Source organism: Zootoca vivipara, chromosome 13, assembly GCF_965207765.1.
Source record: "Zootoca vivipara chromosome 13, rZooViv2.hap1.1, whole genome shotgun sequence".
Lineage (NCBI taxonomy): Eukaryota > Metazoa > Chordata > Lepidosauria > Squamata > Lacertidae > Zootoca > Zootoca vivipara.
Genome location: NC_142596.1, coordinates 34,339,184 through 34,362,145, shown reverse-complemented (window position 1 = coordinate 34,362,145; position 22,962 = coordinate 34,339,184). Strand labels below are relative to the sequence as shown.

Here is a 22,962-nt window from a genome sequence, read left to right as displayed (position 1 = left end):
AAGCTTGTTGATGTCCAGGGAAGTCTCTCATTCACCTCCAAGCTGTGTCCTTGGCTTTGTTCTTCAGGCAGGTATTTGGAGAGTACGTCCTCGGGGTCTTCGTCTCGTTCCCAGAGCCCTTTGTTGCTGAGCCCGGCAAATTCCCACGGACCACTGATTGGGAATCCAGGACACCCACCACACCCACCACCGCAGTATGTACTTCATCATCATCATCATCATAATTTTTTATTTATACCCCGCCCTCCCCAGTGAGAGCCGGGCTCAGGGCAGCTGACATCATTAAAGTTACAATAAAATGTAAAAGAAAGAAAAACAATTGATTAAAATGCAGATTAAAATACAATTTAGATTTAAACATTGTTTTAAAATGCAGCCTCATTTTAAAATGGCCCAAATCAAAACCCAAAGGCCAGGCGGAACAGCTCCGTCTTGCAGGCCCTGCGGAAAGATGTCAAATCCCGCAGGGCCCTGGTCTCCTGTGAGAGAGCATTCCACCAAGTCGGGGCCGATACTGAAAAGGCCCTGGCCCTAGTTGAGGCCAATCTAGCCACCTTATGGCTCGGGATCTCCAGAATGTTGTTATTTGTGGACCTTAAGGTCCTCCACGGGGCACACCAGGAGATGTGGTCCCGTAGGTACGAGGGTCCCAAGGCGCATAGGGCTTTAAAGATCAGAGTTCCTCTGATCCTGTACTCTCGAGAGGTGTCAGTGGTTGGCTGCAATCCCGTTGGATCACCTATCTGTGCTCGTGTGCCCCATCACGTGTGGAGCATCCTGGCGGATTAGAGTGCGCATGTGCACACATCCTCCTCGGGCATGCTGTGCAGCCATTTGTGTGGCAGATGCACCTCCCGTAAGAATGGACGTGCCACATCCCCCTGCCTCATTAAAGCGAATAACCGGCATGTTGGGAGAAAGGGCTTTTGCCTAGCCTTTTCCAGGAGGTGTTAGCTTTCCACATGCATGGAGTTCTGTCTTTGCTTCACATCGCGGAGCTTTGAAACACGTTGCCTTGCTCTGTGGTGTGACAAAGCCCAGCCAAGGTGTAAGACCAGGTGATGTTCTGGCAGGAGACAAGGCAAGGTGGGGTGAAGTTCCAGCAGAACACAAGCTGGATACCGAGGGGAACAGGGTTCAGGCTGGATACCCAGCTCAGGTGGTGGTCTGGGGATCACAGAGCTCTGAAGTTGCTCCAGCAAGGAACCAGCTACAAGTGAGCCCTTTTATAACAGTAGCACCAGAAGCAGTCTCATTGTTGGTACCACACACCCATTTCCAGTAATCTCCTACTGTGGTGGAGTGGGTAAGCCTCAGGCCTTCCCAGGTCTTCTTCTATCTGGAGGTCTTCTCCTATCTGAAGAAGTGTGCATGGACATGAAAGCTCAAAGCAATGACAAACTTAGTTGGTCTCTAAGGTGCAACTGGAAGGAATTTTTTTATTTTGTTTTGACTACGCCAGACCAACACGGCTACCTACCTGTTACAGTCCTCCAAGTTGGACAATGGTAGTGTCACCTTCTTGGGCCGAGAAGGGGCACTGACTCTGCGGGTTCATGTGATAGCTTTGCTTCTGGGGTAGCCCCATGCTGCCTTCCCCCTTCAGGTTCACAGTCCTTGCCTCCATTTGTCTCCTGGTCCCTGACAACTGTACTCTTTCCACTAGCCGCCTTAAATGGAAAACAGTCCAGGAAAGGCTATATTACCTCTTATTTTCGTGAAGTTTGGATGGGCCTATCATAGAGCGATAGTGAGTATAGTTTGAGACAGGGGTATGTGGAAGATCCTACCTTGTGGACATAGCAGGAAGGATCTTGATGGAGCTTTTGGGTTTTTCCTGCACCACGAGACTATGAGAGCCAAAAGGTCATTAGGTGAATTTGAAGTCTGAATGTGATTTGCCTCCTGCTGATGGCTATGACCTCCATGGTCAATGGCAGTCTACTGCTGAATACAGTGGTACCTCCGTTTGTGAACTTAATTCATTCCGGAAGCCTGTTCTTACACTGAAAACGTTCTTAAAACAAGGCATGCTTTCCCCAATGAGGCTTCCTGCCCCCAGTGCCCTTCCACCGGTCGGCTTCCGTTTGTCTTCTGGGGCAAAGTTCGCTAGCTGGAACACCTACTTCCAGTTTTGTGGAGTGCATTGCCCGAATTGTTTGTTAACAGGACTGTTCTTAGACCAAGGTACGACTGTGTCAGATGCTGCAGAGAAACACTGCGGATGGACTATTGCCATCATATTCTGCTTGTGTGCCTCTAAGAGGTACAAATCGGAAGGGTAGTAGAACATCAGTTTTGCATGTAGAAGGACCTGGGTTTAATCCATAGCATTTCCATGTAGGGTTGAGAGAGATTGGGCAATATACTGGGGAGCCACTGCCAGTGTAGACCAGTGTTTCCCAACCTTGTGCCTCCAGATGTTTTGGGACTACAACTCCCATCATCCCTAGCTAGCAAGACCAGTGGTCAGGAATGATGGGAATTGTAGTCCGAAAACAGCTGGAGGCACAAGGTTGGGAAACACTGGTGTAGACAATACTGAGCTTGGATGGACCAGTGGTATGACTCCTTGTAGGCCTCTCCCTACGTTTCTCATGGCTGGTTGCTGTTGGATACAAGTTCCTTGCCTGATTCAGCTGGGTTCTTCTTAACATCTTCCACTAACCTGCTACCCTCTTCCCTTGCAGTTGCTCCATCGAATCTGGGATCCAGAGCATCTCTATAGCAAAATCCTCTGGGCTGGGTGTGACCATCGGAGGAGGGGCCAACCGGCCGGATGGGCCCATGGTTTACATCCAAGAAGTGCAACCAGAAGGCGACTGTTACAGGGTGAGCTGAGCATTTGAACAGCTTCAGGCTGGCACTGCTATATTTCAAGGCATGTGCCACCCCACCAGACTCTCCATCGAGCCCCTGGGACTCTTCTGAGTCCACAGCCCCTCAGCAAGGAGTGTGCGAGTGTGTGTGTGTGTAGAAAGTAGCCAACCACACAAAAGAAAACTCACATCCATTGCTCCACCCACTTTTTCCTCTGACCCCACTCACCATTGAGTGAGTGTCAAGCAGATTGAACAGCAATAGCTAACTCCTATCCTCAGGGACTGGATCAAGTACCCTCCCAGAAGATAGTTCTGGTCCCTCACCAATTTTGGGGATGGTGATAAAAAGGGGGGGAAGATATAATGCTGTGATGAGTAGAGTGGTTTAAACCTCTTCACCCTGGTAGAGATACAAATCTCCACCTTCCAGATCATCAGATTGATCATGTGATGAGTGAAGTGGGCAACCATAGTCTCTCTCCTCAGCTGAGCCATCTCTAAAGTGTGTGTAATGTGTGTGCTGCATGTGCAAATGTGTGGGTCGGTGTGGCCACATCCACCACTGGCATGCAGCCATCAGATGGTTGGTCAAGGGTGAGTGTGACTCTCAGGCCAATAAAGGTTAACTACTCCTAGCGAAGGACGACTGAGGAAATAATGTGGTCCTGATTCACCTCACTCCTCCATGTTCCATGAAGCTTGATCTCACAGAGATATTCTTCTCTGGCACTCTTACAGGATGGCCGTCTCCGGGTGGGCGACCAGCTCATCGCTGTCAATAAAGACTCTCTGGTGGGGGCCACACATGAAGAGGCCAAAAGGATTCTTGCGAAAACAAAATTCAGGTAAAGGAGACTTTCTGAAAGCCCTTTGGATGCTAATGATGTGGTGCTGGAAGAACTGCAGTGGGAGATCTTGAACAGAGTTGAGATAGCCAAAGCTGCCTTAATTCCCACTTGCAGATCAAAATGTCAATCTCAGTACCCCTTTAAAAAAGTGCACTGCATTTAAAAATGTGTCTACAGTGAGGTTGGTTCCAGGCAACTGAAGCATGTTCCTCTTGCAAGCTTATGCTTGTCCAACCTTGTTTTTGACCATATTCCAAGGAACAGAAATTCCACAGCCCTTCAGGCTGCAATGCCCACACAGATGTTCACACAGCCACATGGCGCATGGGAAGAGGGGTTTGGGGTTTTTTTTGGTCTATGTTTGGCTACAACTGGCCACCATTATGAATCAAGATGGCAGACGGAACCTTTCAAAACTGTAGCGATATTTTGGCGTCTCAGAATTCCCAGGTATGAGGCTGTTTAGTTCTAAATTGGTTTCTCTTTTGTTTTTAAGACATGAGGGAAACACTGAAGTGGCCTTTATTTCCGGAAGAGGATGGTTCCATCCCGGACTCTCAGCTCACAACAGCACCCATTCCTTGCCGACTAAAGCTGTGGGGAACGGCCTGAGCACCTGCAGGTTGAAAGTCCACGTGAGATCCCCTGAGGTAAGGTGGCGAGACTCAATGAACTCGCAAAGATCCCACCCAAATGTTCTTCATTTCCAACAGGATTTGATCTTGGCCATAATCCTCATGGATTACTTGTCTGGGGAAAGAGGTGGCGTATAGCAGCTTGGGCCCACTTGCCCTCTCCTTGTTCAGGGTGAGGGTGCTGTCTAGAGCTTTTCATATGATGTCTCTTCTGTTTAGAAATAGCCAGCGTGTTGTTTTTGCAGTGGGATCTTTCTGAGCTGGCTGGAGCACACTCCTGTTGACAGAAGGGTCCTAGACAGGACAGGGGATGTCTGGTAGTATTGATAGCAAGCTTTCCTCTCCCCAACCCCACCCCTTGGATAGCAGGGATTTTACTATGAAAAGCACCAAGTCTACGCCACAAAATATCCCTTCGCTCCCCATAACTTTAGGAGCTGTGATTCCGAGTGAGGAAGAAAAGATAAGAGTTTTGAAACAAAATTCTCCAATAGTCATTTGAGGCTGCAGTTCCCAGGATGCTATGGACAAATGTTGTGACCATCTGGTCTGTGGTTGTAGTCAGAAGTGGCTCACCAGGTGAAGCAGACCTGTTTTGCTGGCTCTCTGGAAAGTGGGCTGCTGTTGCTTACCAGGAAGAGCAAGGCAGTGGGGAAGGTGACTTGGTGCCAGCACAGTGATGGAGCCAATCTAGTGGTCCTACCTGTGAGCTTGCAGCATGTGACCTCACCCCTCCTCCACCTTTCTCCTAGTAAGCAGCAGTGATACCCCTGATGGCATGCTATCATAGCCCCACCTCATCTGGTGAGCCACTTCTATTGTAGTGTATTCAGGGTCCACATCCAAAGTCAACATGACTTTTTCTTCTGCTTGCCCTTATGATCACAGACACATTTGCTCTTCTGCTTGTTTCTTTTAGGGCATTCCACTAAAATATTGCAAGAGCAAATGCTCACATGATGTTTGAGAGTGGCAAAGGCTGCTTGAAAGATCCTTCTCTGCTCTGCAAACAGACTCAACTTGTTTTTGGTCTTTTGGCAAGCTCTGGTGTATGTGTGTGTGTGTGTTGGGGGGGGATATCCCACATCTTCAGTGTAGTTTACCATTGTGACAGTCCCTATTGGCTAATGTCCATGCCATCACCGATACCCACAGCACACATTTGGTGAGGGGAAAGAGATATATCAAGCAAGCAAACTTGGACAGCCCACCTGAAGAATGACAGGGTGGGCAAAACCTTAGGCCAAAACCTTGGTCAGTGGGCACATTTGCAGACTGAAGGAACTGTTGTGGGCACCATTCAGAGAGAGAATGCTTCTTTCCACTAGCATTTCAGGGGGGGGGAGTCAGGTGGCTCTGTGGACCTCAGGGTTGTTCTCTGTGTGTACTTTTGTGCCCTTGGGCACCGTGTTTGCAATCCCCGCCGTAGGTAGATTCACTTGCCTATTCAGTTTGCTGGTCTGTATGGGATGTGTCCAACTCAGAGTAGAGCCATGGGAATTAATGAATCTGTTAGCCGTGTTCAGTAATTTTAATGAATCTGCTCTGAATAGGACTAGCATTGAATACAACCCTGTTTCCACACCAACACTTGTGAAGCTGAAGAATCTTTGTGGCTGCTCAAATGGCGCTTCACTTTGTTGTGGCTCCAAGGGAAACTTTTGCATCTCTTTTTTGCCTTTCATGCTCTTAGCTTTTTCCCAGTCAACATGTCTTCTGTTGCATTTTTCCTTTCCTTTTCCAGAGCAGACACGACAGTCCCTTCCCTGTGCCTTCTCCATCTCCAGACATCTGTCCGCCAGAGCTCACCGTTTCCGGTAGGGGGACTTCCTCAATGGCATGTTGAACCGGTGGGATAAATCAGCCCATCACTCCTTCCAGTGTGCTAAAATAAGCCACTGAAGTCCTTCCTGGACTGTACCACCTCAGAACTCGGGGGGGCAGGGGGCAGGCTGCACATTGTAGATTGTTTTCCTGTACTGTTCTTACCTACACATGGAAATCTAGCTTGTAAGGAGAAGACTAGGTGCAGAGCCGTCCCTAGGCCCGGGCTGGGTGGCGCAAGGCACCAGGGCACCTGGCCATCAGGGACGCAGAAGGGGCGCCGAACGCTGGTGTCTGCCTCCGCGCACCTCTGCTGTTGAGCAGCTTCAGGCAGCTCTCCGGAGGCGGCGGGGAGCGCTGGCCTGGGGCCGCCTGAACAGCTGAGAGGCGCAGCGCGGCGCCCCCAGGCTCGCACTCCCTGCGCGCCTCCGGAGCTTCGCACGGGGAGCGCGAGCCTGGGGCTGCCTCCTCTGCGCCTCTCAGCTCCCTGCACGCCCCTCCTGCCCGCCTCACTCATGGGGGGCGCCAGAGGGATCTTGGCGCCAGGGCGCCAGGTATGGTTAAGACGGCCCTGACTAGGTGACAGGTCAAACTAGATGTGATCAGGGAAACACAGAATTTCTTTCTAAGTTGCTGGTGGATTTTCAGGAGGACCTTTTAATTTTTTAAAAAAATTGCAAACTGCTGTGAAAATGTCGAGAACTGAAGGTTTTTTTTGGGGGGGGAATCAAGAAACTGAGATAAACTAAATTTCACTGATACATCCATCCCTACCACCTGAAGATCACACACAATATTTCCTCCATTCAGAAAAAGCTCTGCACATAACAGGAGATCGGGCAGGTGTAACAGGATGTCATAAGTTAATTAAAGGCAATTTAGATTCTCTTCAACAGGTGTTCATAGCCACCTATGCCACTTTCCTTATGTGGCAGGAAGTATTGCAAAGGAGGCTGGATGAGTCAAAAGATTAGTAATGGGATACAGAAGCTCTGGTACCTCCAGGCCACTGACTCAGTTACAAGTTAGGAGTGAGAGCAAGTTGTTGCAGTCCTTGACCCTAAGTGTGGGATCAGTAGAAGCCACAACAGAGTTATGCACATTTACACATAATTTCAGAATTAAGACCTGATGGGATTATTCCCAAAGAATGATGGGCAAATCTATTTCAGTTTCCCTCGGTGGTTCCTCGGGGTTTCTGGAGATGCCATGAATTGAACCTGGGACATGCGAAACAGCTGTTTTACCACAGAGCTGTGGTCCTTCCCAGGTTCCATCTGAACAGTGTTAAGTGGCTGGATCTGGCTGCCCATTTTGTTTCCCAACCTGCCCCTTTCTTCACGTGAGCGCAGCCCTCAACAGAGAAGGACACCGCTGGTTCAAAGAAAGATTGAGTTATATTCAGAGTGATCTCTGCCACAGTCAGGGCAGGACTCCACCTCGGTCTAGCCACAGACAGAAGGGAGCTATCAGAGAGAGAGAGAGAGAGGGAGAGGGAGAGGGAGAGGGAGAGGGAGAGGGAGAGGAGATGGGTGCCGGCTGGCCTTTAGGTGCACCTGGGAAATCTGTGTTCTGATCTAATGAGCAAAACCCCCTGGTTAATCCTGATTAGCAAGGAGGCAGAGGGGGAGTTGCTCTGTCCTTGAACCCGCCTGGGCTGAATGGTGGGTGACAAATCCTGCAAACCCTGTCAGTTCCCTCAGGCCACATACAAAGCTCTTCTGTGCTTGGCAGGGACTAGCGGAGCTGAGGATTTAGCTGGATTACGCTTGTGAGGGTGGCTCCTCTGCTGCTTCTTCCAACCTTCCTGTGAAACACCCTCCTCACCTGAGAGGTACAAGGGGTGGCCATCAGGAGGTGCCTTCCACCAGGCAGCTCTCCACAATGGGAGACAATCAGCCTCACACAACTGCCCAACAGCAGGGCCGGCTGCTGTTCTTAGCCACCTAGCAGGGCCCACTGCTCTGCTAAACCTCTAGATTGCAAGCAGAAACTCTTCCGTTAACTTTGTAGTTCTGTTGGGTTTAGATTTGGCTTTGTCACCCAGACCAAAGAAGAACTGCAGTAACGATACAACCATTACCAATGCCGCTTCCATCCCAGCCCATTTCTTCCTGGATCCTGTCCTTCACCCTTCTCTCTGCCTGTCTCCCTGCTCCCCTCGCATGTGGAAGCAAGTGAGGCTTAAATTCTGCCCTACAGGAATTCGATGGGGGGGGGGGGGAGAGAGAGAAAGCAGAGTCCAACAGACTTTTATTTTTTTGGCGCCCAGTGCAAGGAGCAGGCATCCTTGCATTGATCGTGCAGATGAATGGTGACTTCTTGTCTTACAGCTCCTGTTTCCTCTTCAAACCAGCGAGCGGCTCCAGCCACCAAGCCAAAAGTGGCCCTGGATCCTCACATTCGCCTCAAGGATGGCAAACTTGAACTGGTGAGTCTGACAAGAAAGTCCCACTCAAAACGGAGGCCACATTCACACCACATCCTATGACGCCGCTTTGGACAGTCATAGCTCCCCCAACAAATTACGGGAGCTGTGGTTTGCTAAGGGTGCTGACTGTTGTTAAGGGATCCCCTCCCAGAGCTACAGTTCCCAGATTTGTTTGATAATCAATCCCTCTCCCCATGGAATTCTGCATTGCAAAACCCGCTGCTTCTTTCCCCGAAATCAGATGCTGCAATATTTAAGTCTTGATGTGAATGAGGAGAAGAAGAGGCAGTTGCGGCAAAGTTTGACAACTGACTCTCAGGGAACAGTAGCCTATGGAGGTGAGTTTCAGCAGCGTAGACTTGATACAGTATTTATTTATTTTTTTCTTCCACTCCCATGAAGAAATTGGGGGGGGGGGCACTGAAAGCACCTAGATGGAATTAGCTGGAGCAGTAGAAAGCATTGCTGGCCCAAACTGTACCCAGAAAAAGTAAACAAGGGAAATACTGTACTATCTGAGAAAAGGCTTTGCTCAGCAGCTAGTGAAAAGTAGAGAGGTGCTGCCCTCTGTAGCTCAGTTTTGCAAATGCAGTGGTACCTCTACTTACAAATAACTCTACTTACGAATGTTTCTACTTACGAATGGAGCTCCGTCCGCCATCTTGGATGCGTTTTAGATAGGATTTTTTCTACTTACGAATTTTTAGATAGGGTTGCTTCTACTTACATTTTTTTCTCCCAATGCATTCCTATGGGATTTGACTTACAATTTTTTTCGACTTACGAATGTGTGTTAGGAACACATTAAATTCGTAAGTCGAGGTACCACTGTGGCTCTTTCAAGGTTCATGCAATTCTGGAAGTTTCCCTCACTAATATAGCACCTCCTAGATCAGGGAGTCACTCCCTCCCCCAAGGAAGCACATTATATATATATATAAAGGACAAACTCGTGGCAGGGGGCATGTATGGCTTGAAACCGCTATTTTTGGTTATTTTAAAAGTTTTGGGGCCTTCTAAAAAAAGCTCAATAACTTTGTGGGTGTAAGGAATTTTACTTTTTGAAATATGGTAACCCTAATTGGGTGGGCATGCTCAGCCAGCGAGGGAATCCTGGGAAGCCCTGAGTGAGCTGCCCTGTAGGGCAAGTGGGAAGAGCAAATACATAGGCAGCCCAGGTAGGCTTTTCTGCACTCCCACTGTTGTCATCACAGCCAACACTGTCCAACAAAACAAGGTGATGGTGTATGAGATGTGAGTGAGCATGTACAATAACCAGGTTCTGAGACCATAGTGTGAGGCTTTGGTCCTGTCCCATGGTTTGGGGACATGGCTCCTATGGTTTGGGACATTGCTCCACTCTCAGATGCCACTGTTTGGGACAGCATCAGGGAAGGTGATGAAGGAAAGGATCTGGCAGCTCATGGTTGGCTTGTATGCCTGCTACAGAACTCATCCCTTAGAGTCTAAACTGCAGCTTTTGAAAACCATGGTTTAGATTTGTTTCTGAAATAACCTACTATGGGCACCAAAGTTAGATAGATACTTTATTGTCATTGTACTTTAAATAGTACAACGAAATTGAATTAAAAACAAAACAAAAACACAATTACAGTCATACACATACACACACATCCCCCTGTTCTGTTACACTGTCTTTGTTTAAAGTTGTGGCTTCCAAAGTTTTTACAGTGTTGGAGGAGAAAGTCGCTTATGTTTTCCTTTTCCTTTTGTGTTGCATATTAGCTCTGCTTCCCTTCTGAGGCAGGTTGCTTTGTATATCTTGAAGGGCTTGGTTTAAGTTTTGCACATTTCACAGTAGCGCGGTAGTCTGCAAGTGTGGGTTAGTGAAGAGCAGTAGTTGGGAGATGGAGGATTGGAGTGGTGTTCAGCTTGTTTCAAAAAAAAGTAGGCGCAGTCCTTGTTTCAGAACTTCATCCCCCATTCAAGAGATCCAGTGGTGTTCTGGGTTAAAATGTATGCATTTACTGCTGCACCAAGAGATTTCATTGGTCTCTCGCCGCTGTGCACCTCTTCTAAGCCTTTCCTTTTCCATCACAGACGTCCTCCAAGCACTGAGGGATCTGCTGCCAGAGGAGCTCGAGGAGGCCAGCCTCAATTCCAACTCAGTGCTCTTCACTCAGCATGAAGTGGCCACCCTACTGGACACATCAGCTTTCCATTCTCTGGTCAGCCTTGGGCTAGTCCAAAGTTTCTTCTTCCTTTTCCCATGCTTGCTCCAGGCTGGGGAACTGGCTGTGCCCATCTTCTGAAGTGTGTTTGCTTACTTAATGATAGCCAGTAGTGCGGTGGCAAATTAAGACATGCATAGTCCTTTCGTCATAATCACACCCCTCACAGCCATACACCCTTCTAACATTATACAATAACCTTATAATTATGCAGTAATAATAACTGGGGGTGCGTTGCAATGATCCCACCTGAAAATAGGAGCAAACAAAAAATTTATGGCCCAAGTGTCCGCAAACCACAGTCCTCTTCATCAGTTGCATGAAGTGTTATTCCGAGTTACACGATCATGTTCACGATTTGGGGGATGAGATCAGAAGGAAATGAAACACCCATAATGAATATGTTAGTCTTTAAGGTGACATGAGACTCTTTGTGACTTTCATTGCAATGAGACTAACACAGCTGCTGGAAATCCTTACTTACAGACTTTCGACTCCGTCAGTTGCAATGACAGTGAAGAGTTGGAACAGCTACAGCTGGAAATGACAGACCTGCGGCAAGAAGTCCGGAGGTTAAAGGTGAGAGGCTCACCCAGGTGGGTTTGATTCCAAGCATGTTGATGCCATGCTCACAAAAGCTGAAACAGGCCACAAGCTGCCATATACTAAGAAAGGCCATCTAACTCAGTACTGTCTGGCAGTTTCATTCGGGGGACTATTCTTATTCTTACCTGGAAATGTAGTTGAACCTGAGGATTTCTGCATGCATTTTTTAAATGGATGGTGAAGTTGCAGATCTGTCCAGAGCACTGTTTTTCTTTGGGGTTGGACAGTATTGCCTGGCTGACTGGGCGAGTTTGTGACATTGCAATCTGTCTCCTAGTCTCTCCTGAAGGAGGTAGAAAGCAACAAGAAGTCCATGGAAGATGAGCTTCAGAGACTGAACCAGGTCAGTGAAAAGCTGGGTGATTGATTACACTCTTGATTTTTTCATTGGCATTTTTTTGTGCAGGTTATTAACAAGAATGCAGGAAGCTGCCTTATACTGAATCAGACCATGGGTCCTACTATCTCATTATTGTCTGCATTAACTGACAGCGACTCTCTTGGGTACCAGACTGGGGACTTTCCCAGCTGTTGCTGGAGATGGATGCTATATTACTTAGCTGTGGTCCTTCCTCAGATGGGTAGAATTACAGTCACAGGTCACAACGTAGAAATCCAGATGAAAGATGCAACTAAAACCTAACTATCTAACTAAAACATATATCTTGCAATAAAAATAACTTGAAAATGCTTTATTAATTCTTCCTTAGCATATATGAAAAGCAGATCAGTTATTTCTGCACAGATTTATAAGCACAATGTAACCCTAGGGATGTGGGTAGCACTGTGGTCTAAAACACAGAGCCTAGGGCTTGCTGATCAGAAGGTTGGCGGTTCGAATCCCCACAAAGGAGTGAGCTCCTGTTGCTCTGTCCCAGCTCCTGCCAACCTAGCAGTTCGAAAGCATGTCAAAGTGCAAGTAGATAAATAGGTACCACTCTGGCGGGAAGGTAAACGGCGTTTCTGTGTGCTGCTCTGGTTCGCCAGAAGCGGCTTTGTCATGCTGGCCACATGACCCGGAAGCTGTACGCCGGCTCCCTCGGCCAGTAAAGCGAGATGAGCGCCGCAACCCCAGAGTTGTCCACGACTTGACCTAACGGTTAGGGGTCCCTTTACCTTTTTACTCGTCACCCCAGTGGTGAGAGATTCCTGGGATTTCAGGGCTTACCCAGGGTTTGGTTTCCTGGAATGAGGGACAGCAGAGACTGTGGTGTCCTAGGGATATATGGCTTTACTTACACATATATACAACCTGAGCATAAGATTTGGGGGAGGGGGGATGCTCACAGCATTAACACCCCAACAGATCTTGCTTCTCCATTAGTCAAAGCTGTGGATCCATCACAGATCAAGTATATCTTTGTGTCCAGCTTCCAGCCTGCTTTTTGCACAGCTCTCTCACACAGAGAGACACTGTGTATTGTTCTTCTATGTAGCAGCTAGGTGCAGTGGAGAAAAGGCCTATGCATTAGCCTGGAGGGAACCATCTCTTAGTTGTAGCTCTTGCAACTTAGCTAATCTTTTTGGGATGTTGAGGGGGACACTTATGTGGCCCTCTAAGGTCATTGCCTTACAAAGAAACTTGTCTGACTAGTATTCCTAATAGAATCCTCTCTAGAGATTCAAACCCTCGCTAGGTATGGGACCCCAAGAATTGGAAGGGAATCAGGGCATCATTCAGATTGACAGCCCCCTCCCCACCCAACAACATAATAATTCTGCCACATCAGAATGATAATGCCTGTTTTCCCTTGTTTCTTTTTAGACCAGTAGTGTAAAACTAGAAATTTAGTCTTTGTGGGATCCTTAAAATTTATTCAGAAGTCCTAAGCTGTAGCTTACTTAGTTTGGGTATAAATCTGGCCCTCGTGATTGGGAGCAGGGCCAGATTTAGGTTTGATGAGACCCTAAGCTACTGAAGGTGATGGGGCCCTTTATATGTCCAGCTGTCCTTTGTCAACAACAAATTGTCACTGTTTTTTTGTGTTGAATATAAGCTATATGGTAATTTATGGACCTAATAGTTATCTAATGCCATTTGCACATGTTGCCGTGCAACCAGTCCATGCAGAATGTAGCCACCCTATATATAGAAATGAGAAAACCAGTGATATTTTAGGGAGCAGACTAGCAGGCGGGGCCCATTACTTATATCATAAGTACTTACAACCACTGTTGCTGTATGTAGGTTTTATTTTATTTGTTTTTATCTTATATTTTGGAAATGTACATTCAGGGTTTTTTTCTTTTAATTTTTTTGGGGGGCCCCAAGAGGGTGGGGCCCTAAGCTATAGCTTGTTTAGCTTATATGTAAATCCGGCACAGATTGGAAGTTTTATTGATGGACATTTAAAGGATATGGTTTCAGGAAAAAGAAAGGGACTGATTGTTGCACTTTGGGAGTAACATCCCGCTTCTGTTTCCCCATTCCCAGAAGGCACTGGGCTTCCTCTCAGAGAACCGAACCCTGCATAACAAGCTGCAGGTAGCAGAGGTGTCCCAGCGGCAAGCCCACAGCGCGGAGCAAGATTACGAAGAAGTGATCCATTTGCTGGAGGCTGAGATCACAGAGCTGAAGACTCAGCTGGTGGGGAAGAAGACGAAACAGGCTTCAGAAGCAGAGGTCAGTCTGCAGTGAGAGGAGGTAATAGAAAATGTAATTTTCTGGAGTGTGTGGACAGATGGAGTTGGTCAAGTGATGGGGCAAGGCAATCCTGGCAGTCATGATGTTCTTACTGGGAAAAATGAGGAGAAGGATGGCAGCCAGCCCATCCTGCTGGCTATCAAGTGAAGTCCTTGCCTCAACTCCCATGCTTTCTCCCATGGGAAAGCCTATTTTCCCAAGACACCTCCTTCTGTCCCAATCCTTCTACCCTCTTCTGCTTCTCTCTCTAAAACAGAGTGATGTCCTGGAGCTGAAAAGGCGCTTGTCCCTGGTTGACGGGCAGTTGAAAAAGTCTGAGGTCACGCGGAAACGGCTGGAGATCTACAACAGGAAGCTGCTCTTATTTGTGCAGGTGATGTGGCAGTGCTGCCCATTCTTGGCCAACCCATCCCTATAACAGTGCCCCAGCCCAAAAATCTGTTCAGCAGTCTCAGCTTTTGTAGCTGGAGTCAGTCAGGGCCCAGTCCTCTCAGGCCAAGTGGAAAATGCCTACAAGGCAGGAAGCAGGTCTTCCAGGACTCACCTTAAAATGGTCTCTGGCCCCTTCAGCAGCCTCAGCTTTCATAGCTGGAGCTTTCCTGGTACTGACATCAAGCTGACTGGTCAGTAGTTGCCTGGGTCTTCTCCTTTTTGAAGATGGGGGCTACATTAAATGGCTTTGACTGACTTGTATAGATTGTTTATTTTGCGGTGGATTGACATTGGCCTCTCTTGGGATCAGTAGTCAGGGCACTGAATTGACAATGAGCTCAGCAAAATAGATAAAAAACGCCACCATGATTGGTGTGAGATTTGTTCCTTTAATACTGAAAGCCATTTCCCCCCACTCCATTTCTATTTTCACACAGAATGCCCATAAGCTTTTGAGCACATCTACCACATTACCGGAGGAGAAGAGGTAAGAATGGCTTGTGGGAATTGTTCTTAGCATGTACACAGCAAGTACCCAGAGTATTTCACATAGTAATCCTTGCACCAACCCTGTTAGGTAGACCAGTATTATTCCTATATTGCCATGTCGTCAGTATGCTGATGATACCCAGCTAATTCACATGTGAATGTGAATTACTGTAGCAGAGGCTGTGCAAGCCCTGGACCTGGACCTGGACCCAGTAGTGAGCTGGATGGGGGTCAATAACCTGACTCTAAATCCTGGAAAGGCAGAGATGCCATGAGTTCAAGAATCTGGATAATTGGTCAATTGTCTGCTTTGGTTGGGATTGTACTCCCTTTGGAAGAGAGGTTTTATAGTCTGGGGATTCTCCTCAATCTATCTTTGACTCTAGAGGCCCTGATGATCTCAGTAGCTAAGAGTGCCTTCTTCAAGCTTTGGCTGGTCAAAATAGCAACAGATCTAGAAAAACTAACCAGTAAGCTGAAACTGACATGGGGACCAACAGAAGAAGACACCTTCACCCCAGCATGGTTCCCCTTCATCACTTATACAGCCCAACAGGACAATGACAAAAACTTACCGTCAGCATGCAAATCAATATGGCTAACTTGATCAAAACACCCTCCCTCCCCCACTCACGCAAGAAATTAAGGATCATCACAGCCAACCATAAATGAACAACCACATTCTAAGACAAATCCTGACCTCTCTCACCAACAAAGAAACACAAACAAACAACAGAGAACCTGCACAAACGACGCTGACGCCGAACCCCTGCACATATCAAGAAAAACAGAAACATCGGCAATCCACCACACCCAACTCCCCATCCCACCTACCTCTTCCCCCCCCTTCCTCATAATGTCTCAACAAGTAAAATTGATGTGTAAAAATGATGCCTGAAGAAAAAAATATGAGACATTGCACTACCTTTGTAACCTAAGAAAATCTTTAATAAAAATAATTATATAAAAATAGCAACAGATGTTTATGGTCTAGGATAGCCTGATTGTTGCCATCGATGCGCAGGCTGGATTACTGCAATACACTCTATGTAGGGATGCTTTTAAAGTTTTGCTTTTATTGCTTTATTGTTTCTGGTTTGCCACCCTGGGCTCCTTTGGGAGAAATAGATAAATAGAATAATACAGGGGTGGGAAACATCAGGCTGAGAGCCAACGGTGGCCATCCAAGCCTCTGTATCTCACCCTTGGGCCCCCTCCCAGACCTACACCTATCACCAGTAAGACCCATTACTGGTACTGCACTGCACCTTCCTCAGTTGCTTGTGCCAGGTGTCTTTGAATTGTGAGCATGCCTCCTGTTTGCCTGGATGGAGGGGTAGGTATGTGTGTGTGTTTGTGCATGCATAAAAACGTCTGGCTTTTGTGTGACTGGGATGTAGCTGACGTTCATTGACCACATTCATTGATCTGGCCCAGGGGTCTGCAACCTGCGGCTCCGGAGCCGCATGTGGCTCTTTTACACCTTTGCTGCAGCTCCGGAGCGGATACGAGGGGAGGAGGCGTCAAAGCCATGCACCGCCTGAGCCATGCGGCGGCGCCCGCCACACCCGCCAGACACTCGCGCGGTGCCCACCGCCACCGGAGCACACAGCTGTGGCGGCGCGCTGTGCGCCTGCGCCCCGCCCGGCGCCCGCCGGAGTCCACAACTCCGCTGTGCGCGTGCGCTGTGCAAAAAGGACGCAAGGTGACGTTAGCAGCCCGGGGAGTGTGGTTGGCCCCATCCCTGCATCAGCCCCTCCCCCCGCCGCATTTCTGCAGCCAATAGGCTCACGGGGGGCGGGGGCGGAGTTATTTATTTTTTTAAACGGTCGCGCTTCTTCCCGCCCAGCAGCAGAAAAGGCATGCGGGCTCGGAGCGCGTGTTTGCTGCTGCTGCTCCTGCCTGCGGCCTGCCTGTGGCCTCCTGCCGGCCTGGTCAGGAGATTGAGGTAGATGTATTAATGGGTTGATTCAATATGAGGAAATTTTATAAGTTCACTTGATGGGAGCAACACACATGAAACCATACAGGTGTCCTAATAAGGGAGTCAGAGTTTTGCCCATTCCCAGTAATCAAGGCAGCCCAAACTCAAAGTTATTTTTATAATGACGAGGATGACATTGGGCCCTCATTATTACTTATTATTTACATCAGGCACTGATTATGATTTATGGTACACTGGGGCCCTGATTCATTTTCTATGGCATTTTGGGGCATTGATTATTGGGCATAGCAAATTTTGCTATGGGGCCCTCTGATTTCTAATTACGTCCCTGTTTTGCGGCTCCCAGTTTATTTTTTTCCTTCGGAAACGGGTCCAAGTGGCTCTTTTTGTCTTAAAGGTTGCAGACCCCTGATCTGGCCACTTTTTGTGCTTCTTGCCCTGCCCATCACCGGCATGTGGCCCCCATGATGTTGCCCATGAAGGCATGCAGCCCTTGACCTGCAAAAGGCCCTTCTACCCCCCTTAGTGTGGTGACCTGCTCAAGGCAACCTAGTGAGTTTGTGGCTCAGATGAGACTGAAACCAGGCCAGGGTGGTGGGGGCACTTCCCTGGCTTGTTTAGCATGTCCATTAAAAAAAAAAGGAAAACAAGATCTTTTTTTCTCTTGTAAGAGCTGACAGTCAAGCAGGCGAGGATAAAACAGGAAGAACCTCAGAAGCTCCTCTTCCACCTCCAGATCTTGCGGGCTTGTTGATAGCAGAGGCAAAAGAACTCTTGGAGCCCATCTCGTCATCTAATGCCACAAAGGAAGGTGAGTTCCTTGCAGCCTGGAGCTGGTTTACCTCATTGACGAAGAATTGGTACTGGCTTGCAACATGCTGCTGGTACTGGTGGCGAGTGCCCATTGGAACTGGTAATGCAGAAGCTAAGAGGCCAATGGCACGTGCAGCCAACTAACTCCAGGTTGTTCCACATCCTCCTCGGTCCTGAGTTCTACAAGACACCAGCCCATAAACTGGTAGTAAGTGAGAATGTGGGTACGCGGGGGTTGGCTGAAGGCAATTGGAGGCTTGTGGAGTAGTGTCATCTCATCTCTGATGGACCAGTCTCCACTGGCTACTGGGTCAAATTTAAGGTGTTCCTGCCTGTTCTTTGAGATCTTCTGGAGTAGCGTTGCAAATTGTCCCATAGAACATCAATTTGGCAGGTGCAATTAAAGCAGCCCTGTTATTGTGGAATTCATTGGCTTTGTACATTCAGCAGGTGTCCTCTGGGTTCAGGTTCAGACACTAGCTTAAAGCATTTTTATTTACACAAACCTACCCTGCCATGTGACCCGTTTTCAGCTCTGTCAGTCTTTGACTTTTTATGTTTTGATTTTATGAACCCTGCTTTGGTTAGAACTTTTCTTTGATATGGTGGTATAGACATTTATGTATAAATTTAAAAGTCTCTCCCTAGAGCAGGGGTTAGGGTTAGGGTTATGACTCTCTGAGCCTCTCTATATGGCCCTCAGAACTCTCCCCAGGCCACACCCCTCACTGACCCTGCTTCCTATGCCCAATGTTTTTGCGTGGCTGGTGCTGTGTTCCTTGAACTCTGATCATGCCTCCTGCTTCTCTGGATGGAGAACAGAGAAACTAGTCTACTCTAAACAGGTAAAATTTACATTTGCTGCTCCACCCACTTTTGCCTCCGGCCCCACCCACCACTGGCATATGCCACCCCACCAGAAGGGAATGTGGCCCACAGACTGAAAAAGGATGCCCATCCAAACCCAAAAGAGGAATCAGCTGAGATGCTGGATGAATGGGCAGCCCATGTAATAGACATGGGGCTGTTAAACATGAGACACACATCTCTATAGGCAACTTTGCACAGGGGTCTTTTCCAAGGTCACTTAGAATAATAGAATCATAGAGTTGGAAGAGACCACAAGGGCCATCCAGTCCAACCCCCTGCCAAGCAGGAAACACCATCACAGCAGACAACTTCCAGACAACTTGTTTATTAACCATTCGTCCTAATTATTTTTGGGGGCAGGGAGGTTTCAATGACATCAGCTGTTTATTGAACATTCATTCTTAATTGTTTGGGGGGGAAGTTATATGATGTTGCGTCCACCAATTGTTATCTCACACTTTTCTAATGCATTTCCCATACCTCATGAATAAGAGGGGGGAAATTTGGTGGGAGGGAAGAGGGTTTGTTCTAAAAAGTGCCAAACCAACTTGAATTGCACGACTTGAATTTGCTAGTATGCGATTGAATCACCCACTGGAAACTAGCAACAGTCTGGAAGCATCCCAAGATTAAGTTGTAGCTGATTAAGATCAGAAGATCCCTCCCAGCCTTTAATCAAGGGTTCCCTGTCCAAGGTTCTGAAACTATACTCACAGCCGCTGAAAGCCCTGCCCTTTCACCAGCTGCTGCATAGTCTTTTGAAGTGGTTCTCCATACCTAGGACTTGAAAGCTGCTTTAAACCAAAAAAAGAAGGAACACCCCAACCAAATTGTACAAAACATCACAGGACATGCTATGCCTTGTTCTACAAAAGATGACTCATACGAATTGACTCAATTTGTAGGCAATGCACTCAAAAGTCCACTTTAAGAAAACTTAGTTACATCACTGGGGTTCATGTATTTGGGGTGAGTTGGGATTTAATTGGTAAGCCAATAAATTTGAAGACTTAACACTGTTCTGGAAGTATTCAGCTTCCTATTCAAAAGTCAGTCTCCCTTTGAACCCCCTTTGTGGAAATTCCTTCCCTGTAATGCAGTTCAATGCCACTTGAGGGAGTGTTTGTGTGTGAACACTGAAGTCACACTGGAATATATGTTTGCATGGTTCTTTCCTTCAGTTGAAATTCTCCCACTCAGCTGACGTGGGATAATGAAATAGCTGCTCCATTTGTGTTTGTGCATGTACACACACACACACACACACACACACACAGGAAGCCTGCCTCTCAGATGTATTTACAGGTAGGTAGCCGTGTTGGTCTGAGTCGAAGCAAAATAAAAAAATTCCTTCAGTAGCACCTTAAAGACCAACTAAGTTTATATTTTGGTATGAGAAGTGTGCATGCACACGAAAGCGCATACCAAAATATAAACTTAGTTGGTCTTTAAGGTGCTACTCTCAGATGTATGAGTGTTGATGGCTTTGGCTAGTGGCGCAGCAAAGGTACTCTACACATGCTCAGGAGCATCCATTCTTTGCTGCCACACATATTCCAGGAGTCAGCTCAGTTACTGAGTCCTAGCTCTACCTAAGGTTTGAGAATAGGTGGGTTCAGAACAATACTCACACCCCTGCTTCATGGAGATGAACACAACCATACAATGGAACATATATTCCCAGCTTTGACACCCTGGTGGAGCTTGAAAAGGGGCTTAGAGCCAAGTGGGAGAATGGGCCAGTGAGTTGGTAGGAGAGTGGGGTTGAGTTCTTCTGTGGCTTAGATTAAAATCTGAGCAGGAGAAGAACTTTGGGGAGGGGTGGCTATGTGTGCAGCACCATGTTGCTGGTCACCTGACTAGATCCTAATTTATGATGTTCAGCTGTTGATTTAAGAACTGATAACATTTAATACCACATTAGACCTGTTTTATATTGATGTGGCAGTGCTTTCTGATCTTTTACTCTTTCACTTGGGTTGACAGCTTTTCTGTATGACTGGGATGACTGTACAGCTGGTGACAGCACCCCTGACTACAAAGAGTGAGTATCTTGGCACCTTTTCTTCAACAGGATGTTTGTGGGCCATCTCTGGTTTATGCAGCTTCTTCAGATCACCTATCAGAGTCTCTGCCTCTCTTATTATCCTGCCTCTCCAAAGCATATGTATCTGTTGCATGAATGGTGTCATAAAGAAATGTAGCAGCCAGGACTGACTTTTGAAATTTCACCAGGAAATCTAAAGCCAGATGGACTAGAAACTTACTCCCCCTTCCCCATTTTAAATCCCGTGCTTGCATAGTCTAGTTATGGAAATGAAGAAGAAATACTACCATTTGCATTGGACCATCTGTGTATCTGGAGTTTTACAGCATAATACTGTACTTACAAATTTTGCTGTTCGTTTATATAACTGTTTTCTGCTGTTGAAGGTCTGCTGTTTAGCTGGATTTGTTGATGGTCTTTGTAACTGTATTATTGAAATGTGTTCTTTTTGGTTTCTATGCTAAGGAGCTTAGTGGCTCCTTTGTAGTGAGTGACTAATTTCCAAATAAATAAATAAATAAATAAATAAATAAATAAATAAATAACATTTGGTAATGGTTAGAGGGCAGAAAGGGAAGAGAGGCAAAGGTAACATGAAGTAAATGTGAGCTCAATGCAATTACATATATTTAGATTCTTGCCATTGGAAATGAAGACCAGGGATTAGGTAATGGCATAACAAACCTGAGATTTCACAGCACCAGGTAATGATCCTGCAACCAATGGTGCTATCTTGCTACATGGCAAGAATTCAGGTAGATGATGGGGGTCCCACTCAGCAGAATGAGCAGAGGGGCTCCCAAATGCAACAGTGCCAGCTCACCACTTTTTGAAGTAAGTGAAATAATATGTATTGCTACCAACAGAGACAACTTCCCTGTAAGACCAATGAGTCTAGGGTCTGGTATTACCTACCTGCACCACTGCCTCAACTTGATCATAAGAACATAGGAAGCTGCCTTATGCTGAGTCAGAATATTGGTCCATCTAGCTCAGTTACCCCTATTCTTACCGGCAGCAGCTCTCTAGGGTTTCAGATAGGAATATCTCCCAGCCCTTTCTGGAGATGCCAAAGATTGAACCCAGGACCTTCCACATGCAAAGCAGGTGCTCTATCACCCAGCTAAACACCATCCCCTAATCTTAGTTCTAAGAAGAAAGTCTGTTTCCCCATCCTCCACCCCCTGCTAGTTATCTGAATTATTAAAGGCTCTTCGAAAATGTGGTTGAAAATGCATTCGAGTTTATTAAAGATCAAACAGTCCTCTTCTTCTCATATCCGGATGATCTTCCAGACCACTCACAGCTTCCTAAAACAGCATACCCATGTCATTTGTTCTGTCCCCTGAGACTTAGATCAGCTGCTTGCAGTTTGGACCTCTCAGATGTTTATTGATATGAACAAAATTTTGGTGTGGGTGTGTGTCACAGACTATTAGAAATTGTGCACACTTCACACTTCCCGATCCAAGTTTGGGGTGGGGACTTGGCAAAATGCCCTATGCAGACCCTCCTATTCTTCCCAGGCCCCACTGACATACCTGCCCATAGGGCAAAGGGACAGACAAGTGGAAGATACTGCTCCATCTTCCCTCACGCTTGCCACTGCTTGCTCTTTTGCAGATGGGAGGCGAATAGGCAGTGTCAGCAAGGAGGAGGGCTAGGAACATAGGGAGCTGCCTTACACTAGGTCAAGATGGTCAGAGCCAATAATGCCTCTAAATGCCAGTTGGTGGAAGCCACAGGAGAGGAGAGTGCTCTTGTATTTGGGTCCTGCTTGAGGTTTCCCACTGTGTAAACAGGATGCTGGACTAGATGGGCCACCGGCCTGATCTAGCAGGACTCTTCTTATGTTCTTTTATTTATTGGTCCTTGTAGCTCAGTATTGCCTACACTTTCTGGCAGGGATTTCTCCAAACCCTAGCTGGAGATGCCAGGGATTGAACCTGGAATCTTCTGTAAGCAAAGCAGGTGATCTACCACTGATCTATAGCGCTTTCCCATAAGGGGTTCTGATACATTGGATGGGGACTGGAGAGCTGGGGGCCTCGGCAGGTGCCTGTCCTAGTACGATCTGATTTCAGGAACTACCGGTATCTATGGCAGGAGTTGCAGGACCATGGATAGCTCCAAGTAAGGAGGAGTTGCCACTCCATAGATCAGGGGTCAGCAACGTTTTTCAGCCGTGGGCCAGTCCACCGTCCCTCAGACCATGTGGCAGGCCGGACTATATTTTTTTTGGGGGGGGATGAATTCCTATGTACCACAAATAACCCAGAGATGCATTTTAAATAAAAGCACACATTCTACTCATGTAAAAACACCAGGCAGGCCCCACAAATAACCCGGAGATGCATTTTAAAT

General features: G+C 47.2%; 1 protein-coding gene across 1 annotated transcript in view; it reads left to right on the top strand.

Moving 5' to 3' along the window:
* LOC118092967 (syntaxin-binding protein 4-like) overlaps positions 1-22,962 on the top strand; it is a 69,203-nt gene that overhangs the window by 45,369 nt on the left and 872 nt on the right. The window contains exons 7-21 of the mRNA XM_060282778.2: positions 68-194; positions 2,691-2,832; positions 3,561-3,667; positions 4,167-4,320; positions 6,050-6,122; positions 8,463-8,560; positions 8,802-8,898; positions 10,622-10,749; positions 11,239-11,331; positions 11,636-11,701; positions 13,793-13,981; positions 14,259-14,375; positions 14,872-14,921; positions 17,540-17,679; positions 20,538-20,595. Of these exons, the coding sequence (XP_060138761.2) occupies positions 68-194; positions 2,691-2,832; positions 3,561-3,667; positions 4,167-4,320; positions 6,050-6,122; positions 8,463-8,560; positions 8,802-8,898; positions 10,622-10,749; positions 11,239-11,331; positions 11,636-11,701; positions 13,793-13,981; positions 14,259-14,375; positions 14,872-14,921; positions 17,540-17,679; positions 20,538-20,595 (1,639 nt within the window). The remainder of the gene's footprint in view (positions 1-67; positions 195-2,690; positions 2,833-3,560; positions 3,668-4,166; positions 4,321-6,049; positions 6,123-8,462; positions 8,561-8,801; positions 8,899-10,621; positions 10,750-11,238; positions 11,332-11,635; positions 11,702-13,792; positions 13,982-14,258; positions 14,376-14,871; positions 14,922-17,539; positions 17,680-20,537; positions 20,596-22,962) is intronic.